The sequence below is a fragment of the Gaeumannomyces tritici genome, assembly GCF_000145635.1.
Source record: "Gaeumannomyces tritici R3-111a-1 unplaced genomic scaffold supercont2.1, whole genome shotgun sequence".
In the NCBI taxonomy this organism is placed as follows: Eukaryota; Fungi; Ascomycota; class Sordariomycetes; order Magnaporthales; family Magnaporthaceae; genus Gaeumannomyces; species Gaeumannomyces tritici.
Genome location: NW_008804545.1, coordinates 4,189,242 through 4,198,936, shown reverse-complemented (window position 1 = coordinate 4,198,936; position 9,695 = coordinate 4,189,242). Strand labels below are relative to the sequence as shown.

The 9,695-nt window shown below is 59.8% G+C and overlaps 3 protein-coding genes across 3 annotated transcripts; 2 read left to right on the top strand and 1 right to left on the bottom strand.

The window, feature by feature from the left end:
• Positions 1-642: 642 nt before the first annotated feature.
• Positions 643-2,921, bottom strand: GGTG_01314 (WD repeat-containing protein). Its single transcript, XM_009219076.1, has 6 exons — positions 2,542-2,921; positions 2,380-2,453; positions 2,033-2,271; positions 1,581-1,956; positions 1,455-1,499; positions 643-1,316 (listed from the first exon to the last, which is right to left on the bottom strand). Exons 1-6 carry the CDS (start codon positions 2,667-2,669, stop codon positions 1,147-1,149), a joined length of 1,032 nt encoding a protein of 343 aa, XP_009217340.1. The 5' UTR covers positions 2,670-2,921; the 3' UTR covers positions 643-1,146.
• A 221-nt stretch (positions 2,922-3,142) lies between these two features.
• Positions 3,143-7,079, top strand: GGTG_01313 (hypothetical protein). Its single transcript, XM_009219075.1, has 2 exons — positions 3,143-5,967; positions 6,032-7,079. The coding sequence occupies exons 1-2, from the start codon at positions 3,358-3,360 to the stop codon at positions 6,782-6,784; spliced, it is 3,363 nt and encodes a 1,120-aa protein (XP_009217339.1). The 5' UTR covers positions 3,143-3,357; the 3' UTR covers positions 6,785-7,079.
• Positions 7,080-7,209: 130 nt separating this feature from the next.
• On the top strand, positions 7,210-9,620 carry GGTG_01312 (casein kinase II subunit beta-2). Its single transcript, XM_009219074.1, has 3 exons — positions 7,210-7,578; positions 7,915-8,160; positions 8,297-9,620. The coding sequence occupies exons 1-3, from the start codon at positions 7,522-7,524 to the stop codon at positions 8,852-8,854; spliced, it is 861 nt and encodes a 286-aa protein (XP_009217338.1). The 5' UTR covers positions 7,210-7,521; the 3' UTR covers positions 8,855-9,620.
• Positions 9,621-9,695: the final 75 nt, after the last annotated feature.

Sequence of the window (9,695 nt, the reverse complement as noted above, 5' to 3'; positions counted from 1 at the left end):
GAAATATCCATGGACAGGTTTCTCTAGGGTCCAACCCGCCCCGAGAAAGTCGCAACGGCGAGGGCCCAGGCGAAGGGTTGGGTTGGCGTGCCAGTGGAGGTAAGATCAATCAATGAAAGCCGCCCGAATCGACCAGGGGCTGAGGCATCCTTCGTCCCCACCTCGACACACTGCAGGCTTTTGCAGTCGAGGGAGGCAGCATGCAGGACGCTGCAATGCGGTGCTCTCTGCCATTGGCCGTCCGCCGCGAGTTGTTTATCATGAGGATCAGTATTACCAAGCGGGCCCTCCTGTAGCTTACGGCTTCAGCTGCTGGCCTCAAAACCCGCTCCAGCTCCCAAGCCCGCGAGCACATTCGCAGCATGTACCATCCAGGTGCCCAGAGGCGCCCAGGAGCCCCTGGGACCCATTCATCGATACCTGCCTGGGTGGTATCTCTTGCAGGCACGTACCCGGTAGGAACGCCCAAAGGCCGACTGCCATCCCCTGAGAGGTTTACCATCGCCTGGCCTCTCGCACGCCTTGGGCTGCCCAAGAAGAAGCCACGTCGCCATCAGGAAACATGGGGAAGAAAAGAGGCGACTGGCGCCGGCTGCATGGTTATAATGGTACCTGCACAGCCCCCATCCAACCCGCGTAGTCACAGGCGAGCCTTGCCAGTTGCCGGGCATGAAGTGGGTTGGAACATGTGGTTCAACAATATGCTGGTTTTCATTCCTTCGCTGGACCTGACAGCACTGGTGGATTCTGGGTCCTGTATGCATCATGCATCCATGTTTGGCGAGAATGTCCCGCTGGCCTGGTCGGCCAGAGTTTCCCCCGGTCTGACACCGCCTAGAGAATAGCACGTGATGTCGTTACTGGCTGCTCGTTGAGTGCCCGGCAAGTCTGTCTGCTCCCTCGCTGTTGTTGCCCAGCTCTTCGGAATCGCCGAGCGCATCTCAGCCTACCGTTGCTGCCCTACCTACCCACCAGGCTGCACTTCCTCGGACGGCGTCGACTCATCCCGGGTAGGTTGGTGGCTCGCAGTGTTCCGAGCGAGGTCCAAGACACCCCTCCCAGCCGCAGCTGTATTTCATTTCTCTTTCTTTTACGGGGTATCAACTAAGCATAAAGCCCCCTTCGTCATCCGCTAAAGGTCTCTCTCTATTTTCTTTGACTGTCAACATCCACACCGAGTATTCGCAGAACTCCGAGATCGGAGTAGGCAAGCTGGTATCTCAGCGGGGCCCATGCTACCATGGGAGCAGGGCCAGCCGTCTTGACTGTGTGAACGTGCTCCCCGGACTCGGCGTGCGTCACCTCGATGGCCGCTCCTGTGTAGTCATGTAAGACTGGCGATTAGCAAAAACCTGGGCTTTGTACAGTGCTGGCCTCATACTGTACCACTAGTCGCAGCGGGCTAGGAAGACATGGGGCAGGAGAAAGGGGAATGGGCGAATGGCCTAGCTTACCATCGTCACTCCCTCCAACAACATAGGAGCCATCAAAGCTGAAACCTGGTAGATTATGAAAGATGCTCTGGTTAGAACGAACTCGCCAGCACGCAGGACGCAGCCCAAAGTTGTTTCCAGACTTACTGATACTTCGGACCGGCCCCGTCATCTTCCCAATGGTCTTTTGGCAGACCCAGTCCGAGGTGTCCCAGAGGCAGATCATAGAGTCCGAACCACCTGTGGCAAGGATGCGACCGGTAGGGCTAAGCTCGGTGCTGAGACACGAAGAGGTGTGTCCCGTGAGCCTGAATTCTGCGCTTTCATTTTCAGAGACTGGGTAGTCAACACGGTAGATGGGCTCAAATTCCGGGTACGACATGATTCGGGTCCTCCCGTCGCCCGTGGCCACAAAGACCTTGGTGCCGCTCCAACAGAATGAGATCTGGTTAGTCTGGATCGGCTGCTGAAGAGTCGCGCGCGGAGTGGGTTCCGTAGGAGACAGGATCGAAATCTTGTCCGACTAGAGTGATCAAGTAGACAGCAGGCCGGGTTAGCATGGGCATCTTGACCGGTTTAGGGTTACAAGGCTCGCCCACCTGAGTGCCGACAACGAGGCTCTGGCCATCGGGCGCCCAGGCCAGGGTGAAGGCCTCGTCGATGCCTTTGACCTCATTTACGCAGGCCTTGGTCCGCACGTCCCAGAACTTGACCACGCCGTCGTTGCTGACGCTGCAAAGCTCTGCATCCTTGACAGGGTTGAAGGCAACCTTCTCAATGGGGGCTTGGTGGCCCTTGAGCTCGGTCGAAAACCTCACGTTGGGCTTTTCGGGGTTCCCTGGCACATGCAAGAGACGGACCGTGTCAGCTGGTGCTGACGAGCCATCACGGGGCGGGCATCGCAGTGGCATCTCAGTCCCGCCAGAGATGCCGGGTAGCTACTCACAAACACGGAGGGTTTTGTCGGCAGAGCCTGTAGCCACCAAACTGCCAAGAGGATTCCATGCGATTGAGCGGATCCTAGGTGGCAGGCAGTTAGTCCATGACGTTCTCGAGAGCCGCCAGAGGAGGGCGTGAGGGAAGATGGTACGAGAGGGGATGAACTAACGCGCCGCTGGCACCCGGCCTCGACGTCTGGTCGGCCGTGTACGCCTGGGGAGTGAACTTCCTGATGTAATCACGGAATTTGGATTGGTCTAGCCTCTGCCGGGGCCTGAGCTGTGGTGTTGGCGCCATAGTCCGAGAGACAGACTCAGGGCCGGACGTCGCCAGATGGTGACCTGGAAGTGATATTGATATGTTGAGTCGGAGAGCACGTGGTGTGAATTGGACGCGACGCTCCTGCTCCAGATGACACAAAATCGAGGGTAAAACAGGGTTAGGGGCGTATTTGTAGCCAGCACTCTGACCGACGAGAAGTATGAGCCCAAAAGGTTCCCCGACGGAGTGGTGTAGTGGTGTACAATGGATCGACGTGTTGGTTGGCTTCGGCGCGCCGAGATTGATACTCAGGGAGCTAGCCAGCGCTCAAGTGACACTTGGATGTCAGCCAGTGTGAGCGTGGTTGGCGGTACTGTATGTTTGCTGCATCGTTACCGTGTGCTGGACAGTACAGATCCCATGTGGAGACAATCTAATTGACCGTGCACGCCAGCTTGCGTCAATTGGACTTGGTCCCTGACAGCGTGCAGCTCCAGGGGGCCGCACTCGTCAGCACCTGCACCCCAACCGAGCTTCGTGAGCTTCCGCAACCCGAGGTGCCGCCCACAAACGCCCCGGCACCAGATACCAGACGCCCCCAGCCTGTCTGCCATGCCCACTCGACTCTCCAGCGTGCCGCGCGAATGAAGTCGACGCCGGGGCTGCCCATCGCCTCGTCCCAGCCGTGGGCCTCGACAAGCAGCCTGCCCCCGACGGCCGCACCATGTACTGGCCCGTTGGAACACCTCGCATCTACGCCACCAGCGCCAGCAGCCAGGCCCCAACCTTCAGCTTCGTCGTCTCCCACGATGGCCTCCCGTCGCCCGCCGACCTCGACCCGAGGCCCGAACGCCCGCCACTGCCGCATGCCGACTCGTCCTCCAGCCATGATGGGTTGGCGCCGCCCCAGCCCTCCCCTCTTCTGCCCCCAGGCACGCCCCCCACGCCATTGACGCCCGCCATCAAGCCGGTTGAACATGCCCTCCAGCACCCCGACGGAGCAACTTCTTACCCAGCCCCGCCCGGCGCCGCCTCCACGAGCCTGTCACTGCTTCTGAGCGAGCCCATCCTGGCCCTACGCGTCGCTCGCTCAGGCCACCTCTTTGCCATCATCACGGCCACATCCATGACCGTATGGCAGACAAAGCCCACGGTAGTGCTGGCCGCCGTTGTCAGATCCCAGGCCTCCATCAAGTCGTACGGCACCAACGTCGACCTGCTGCTGCGCCCAGACTCGGCCATCTTTGTCGTGCATACGAGCTCGGGCTACCTCATCACGTACTCTCTAGCTACCGATATCGACTCGCGCGTGTATAGGCCCGTCTTCACAAGCCACCCCAACGTGCAGAGGAGGAGGCAGAGCCACGCGGGCGGGCCGGGACATGCGGCCCCCGACCAGATCATGTGGGGCCCTGGCGAGGGAACCGGGGTCCGCGATGTGAGCGTGCGCTTCAAGATGGTTATCAAGGTAGATGCGGGCATCGAGAGCGCCCTGGCGCTCGACGAAGAGCTCGTGGTGGCCACGCGCAAGCCTGCCGCCGTCCAGTGCATCCGCTGGACCCCCGACAGCTCTGGCAGCCAGACCAGCACCGAGATTATGAGCCGCATGGGCTGGCTGGATAAGAAGGTCACCATCTCGGAGATGACCAACGACCGACCCATGAACCTGTCCACCTGGATCACGAGCGACGGCAAGGCCTACGCCGTCCAGCGGACACCAGGCGGCCAGCCGCACCCCGAGACGGGCGAGCCGGACCCTAAGAAGTTATTCAAGGGCTACTGCTTTCACGTCCCACGCAGTGACGTTGAGCGGGCCGCCCGCGCCGTCATCAACGCCCGCTTCTCGCTCATCGCCGTGGGGTGCGCCGACGGCAACATCCGCGTGTACTCGGTCAAAGACTATGCGGGCAACGTGCCCCCGTCGCACGTCCACGCGCTGCCCGTCTCGAGCTCGGCCTCGGGCCGGCTGACAACGCTGACGTACTCGCCCGACGGCTACTGCCTCTTTGCGGGCTACGAGAAAGGGTGGGCCACGTGGAGCGTTTACGGCAAGCCGCTAAGCCACAGCTTCACGGCAGACCCCGCAATGGCGGCCGGCAACGGCGAGGCCTGGCTGTCGGGGGTCAGAGATGCTGCCTGGATCGGGGGTGCGGTCGAAATGCTCCTCATTGGTATGAGGCACGAGGCCGTGTGGCTCCTCGAGATGGCTCGCAGCGCCGTCACAGGCTGCTACTGTTCCGCCAACCTGTTCCGCACGGTGCTCCAGACGACGTCCAGCGTCATGGTCTACCGAGGCTACGACCTGCCCGATCTCAGCAGCATCTCAGCGGAGCCCTCGCTCTGGCACACAGCCAGCATCCCGGCCACCTACCTCCTGAACCAGTGGCCGGTACGATATACGGTTGTATCCCCTGACGGGCGGTACGTGGCCGTTGCCGGACGACGCGGCCTGGCGCACTATAGCGTCAACAGCGGGCGGTGGAAGATGTTCGCAAACGAGGAAATGGAAAACGAATTCCAGGTCAGGGGCGGCATGTGCTGGTACCAAAACGTCCTGGTGGCGGCGGTCGAGGTCAACCGGAGCTACCAGTTGCGCCTGTACTCGAGGGAGCCGGCCCTGGACAACGCCAATATTGTCCACCACCAACAGATGCAGTCCCCCGTTGTCCTGATAACGCCGTCGGGCGAGGATTCGCTGCTGGTGTATGGTCACAACAACATACTCTACCACTACGTCTTCAGCACCTCACAGTCGGGCTCCGTGCGGCTGGTGCAGGTGGGCCAGATTGCGTTTCATGGCATCGTGCGGTCCCCGGCCCGGGTGAGAGGGCTCAGCTGGATCCTGCCCGAAAGCCAGCAGCTCACCGGCGACCCGTCCGACGACGTGGCCGTGGCGTCGGTTCTGTTTCTCGTGGATGGCAAGCTGGTTCTGCTCAATCCGTCGCTGAACGAAGATGGGAACCTGAAGTACGATATGCGAGTCATCGCGCAAAGCGTCGAGTATTATTTTTGCATGTGGGATCAGCCTTTTGATGACGCGCTGCCGCCGCTAGCCTCCTCTGACGGGCACGGATCGCTGGACCCTGGAGGCCCGGCGCCTTTGGAAAACTCGCTGTGGCTGCTGGACGGCGGAGAGCTGAGGGTGTGGTCTGATGTGCAGACGGTCCTCGACGTCGTCTCAACGACAGGAGGGGAGCTTCCGCCGACGGCAACGCTCTCCACAGACTTCTACCCCTTATCCGTTCTCCGATCCAAAGGCTTCCTACTCGGGGTCGAGCCGGAGCTTGTCCAGCGGAGGGACATCGACTTCAGCTTCTTCCGATTCGCGCTCAGGGTATGTCCTCTCCTCCTCTAGCCCCCAGTCTTGATGCTCGGGGAAAGCTGACGTTTTGTTGCAGACACACCTGTTCCTCCCAGAGCTGCTGCGATTCCACTTGACGCGGAATGAATCGAGCGCGGCCCTTCGTCTGGCCCAGCAGTACCAGTCGCTAGCCTACTTCTCGCACGGTCTCGAGATTCTGTTGCACCATGTGCTAGACGAGGAGGTGGATAGCGCGCCAGCGCCCGAGGCGGCGACGCTGCCGCGCGTGCTGTCGCTGCTGTCATCGTTCCCGGACTACCTTGACGTTGTCGTGCAGTGCACACGCAAGACGGAAGCGCGGTCGTGGCGCACGCTCTTTGCCTACCTGCCTCCGGCGCAAGAGCTCTTTGAGGAGTCGCTCCTGCGCGGCAACCTCAAGACGGCGGGCGGCTACCTGCTCGTCCTGCACACTTTCGACGAACTCGCCTCGGCGAGTGAGCAGAGCGTCCGGCTTTTGAAGCGGGCGATGCGTGAGGGCGACTGGGAGCTGTGCAAAGAGCTCGCGCGCTTCCTGGCGGCGCTCGACGACAGCGGCGACACGCTGCGGGGGGCGCTCGAGATGGTGAACATCAACGCAGGCGGCGGGACCGTGGTGGTTGCCTCTCTCGCCGGGAGGATCGATGGCCAGCCCATCCCCCGCCTTTCGGTGCCCCCGTCCTTCAGCAACGGGACCGGAGATGGGCGCGGTGGCAACGGCAGCAGCAGGGATCGGAGCCGGAGCAGCGAGTCGATCAGCAGAAGTATCCGAGGGCTCGGTATCAACGACGGGAGCACGTCGCCGGATTCGTAGTCATGATGGAACTATGAGCAGGCAGCCCGAGCTGCTGGCCTGCAGTCATTTTTCTTGTTTACCTCTTAGTTTTCTTGTTTTGTCCCTTTTCCATCAAGCTCTTTTTCCAGTTCGGGTCTTTGGATAGACACGGGGTGAGCGGGATCTGCAGCTTCGCCGGGTTGCTTCGGGTAACAGACGCAGACGGAAATGCATGGCAGCCTGAGGGAAAGGACATACATAGCATAGCATTGCCCTCCTAGAGACAAAGAAATAGTAAAATAAAGTAAAACGCGTTGCATACGTAGTCGATTGCACTACCAGGTTCCTTCCAGGCACCTGCACGGTCCATGATAACACGACAATCGCTGCGAGATTACAGCGCAGGCAGGTACCACAGCGAGCCCCACAGCCCGACGGAGTTCCCAGACTGGCAGACTGGAGCACGCACGCACACTTGACATTATCAACGGCAGAGATTCCAGCGGTCCATCACCGCCCGCTCAATTAATTCCATGTGCCAGGGCCCAGGCAGACCATCCACATCCCTTCACCCACCCACCACCATACCCATCCGTCACTCGACTCTCAATCCGTCGCTCGTTGCAACCAAGACTCGGTCCTGTTCTTGACCCTGCGTACCGTCGCCAACCAACCCCACCTCCCGCCAGCGCAGCCGCAGCCTTCACAATATTATCCACCGCCTTGGTGCAAGCGCCCTTGTGCCGCAGCCGCCACTGACCGCGACGGTAGCAATCATGGACGACTTTGGCAGCGAGTCCGATAGCGACTATACCAGTTATTGGCGGGATTGGGTAAGTCTGGGCGCCTCTTCCCGTGCCAACTGCATCTTTCCGCCCATCATGGCCCTGCTCTGCTCTGCCTTGTCCTGCCTCGCCCTGCCCTGCCCTGTCCCTCCATCTCGCTCTCTGTTTCCCTTCATCTCTCCCACCCACCCGTCCCATCTCCTTTGATTCTTTGCTCCCTACCCGACCCCGCTTCTCTCACTTCATCCCGTCTTGCGCTGCCGCTGCCGCCACCGCCGCCCCCCGCCGTCGCCCCCTGCTGCGCGCCGCCCAACTCCGTTACGGATCTGCTCAAGGCTTGGAAATGTGACGCTAACAAACACGCCCATGCCTCCCCTCTCACAGTTCATCGGCTCGAAAGGAAACGAGTACTACTGCGAGATCGACGAGGAATACCTCACCGACCGGTTCAACCTCACGGGCCTGAACACCGAGGTGTCGTATTATCAATATGCGCTGGACCTCATCACGGACGTGTTCGACATGGACTGCGACGATGAGATGCGCGAGACCATAGAAAAGTCTGCACGTCATCTCTACGGCCTTGTTCATGCTCGCTACATCGTCACCACGCGTGGTCTAACAAAGATGGTATGGTCACCTCCATCCCCTTGTCCTCTGCCTACCTACCCGGTCTGGCCTGGCCTGGTCTGTGACTACCATGTAGGCAGGCGGGCAGGCGGATACATCTGGACTGTGCAGCTTACTCCTGTTCCGTCCCAAACAGCTCGACAAGTACAAGAAAGGCGAGTTCGGCAAGTGCCCGCGCGTCAACTGTGGCTCGCACCCGCTGCTCCCCATGGGCCTGTGTGATATACCCAACGTCAAGCCCGTCAAGCTTTACTGCGCGCGGTGCGAGGATATTTACAACCCCAAATCAACCCGCCACGCCGGCATCGATGGCGCCTACTTCGGCACCTCATTCCACAATATCCTGTTCCAGGTCTACCCGACCTTCATACCCACCAAGTCGGCTGAGCGCTACGTACCACGCGTCTTCGGCTTCAAGGTTCACGGCTCCGCCGCCCTGATCCGCTGGCAGTCGGCCCGTCGCGACGGCATGCGCCGCCGCCTGCGCAAGATGGAGATTGAGAGCGGCTTCAAGGACGGCGCCGACGAAGACGGGGTCGAGGAGGATGAGGAGGAAGAGGAGGAGGATGACGATGAGGGCGGCCTCGGTTTCGACCCCCAGCTGCGCGAAGGCCCCGAGGGCGGCGCTCTCCAGGACGCGTCTGTTCCCGCTCCCTCCCATCAAGGAGGCGACAGCATGGTGCTCGGAGCTTAACAAAGGTTCCAACTTTTTGTTCCGACGCCACGAAGCAGAGAAGCAAGGGATGAACACAGAGATGTTGGGCAGAAGGTGCTATGCGGTCTGCTCGGCATTTCTCTCTTGTTTTTCACTGCTTCTTTTCGCCTTCAGCGACTATGCCGGCCCCGACCCTCCTCGGGGCTCATGCTACGATTTTGATACCCCTTTTTCTAGGCGGAATTTGTTCATGAATACCACGACGCCTGTGGGAGGGAGGCCCGAGCCAAATAAACTACGACTCGCCCGTCATGACCACTCGGTCCTCCCAGATATTCCTCTCTATCTCTCTCTCTTTCACTTCCAAGGGTGTCCAGTGCGGTACTGTGGCCGAGATGAGATGTCTAGAAAGATGCGCGTTGTGGGATTTGCTGTATACTGTTGTACTCGCTTAAACGTGCTACGGCGTTGGTGGAGGGATTCCATGAAGCATGCTGTTTTAAATTGACCACGCCCACTGCACACACTGCATCAGGGGCATGTCCTGGGTGGGACGACTGTTTTCGGGACGACATGCGAAACGACAAAAGAGGGGGCAATCTCTTTGATTCATCTGGCCGATACAACCGAAACACATATGGGAAACCACGTTGGGCAGCGCGCGGGACATGTTGGTGATGGGTTGCATCGGGCACAGATTTGTGCTGAGCGTTGAGCCCTCATAATGTACCTATCTAGCTATCGATCCAAAAGTGAGAAATCAAAAAAGAACAGAACCCCAAACAGAGTCATGACTGGAAGAGACAGAAAACGCGTATATTGTGAAGAAGCAAGGACCGTTCCCAAACAAAAATAAGGAAGACGAAAAAAGAGCAGAGAC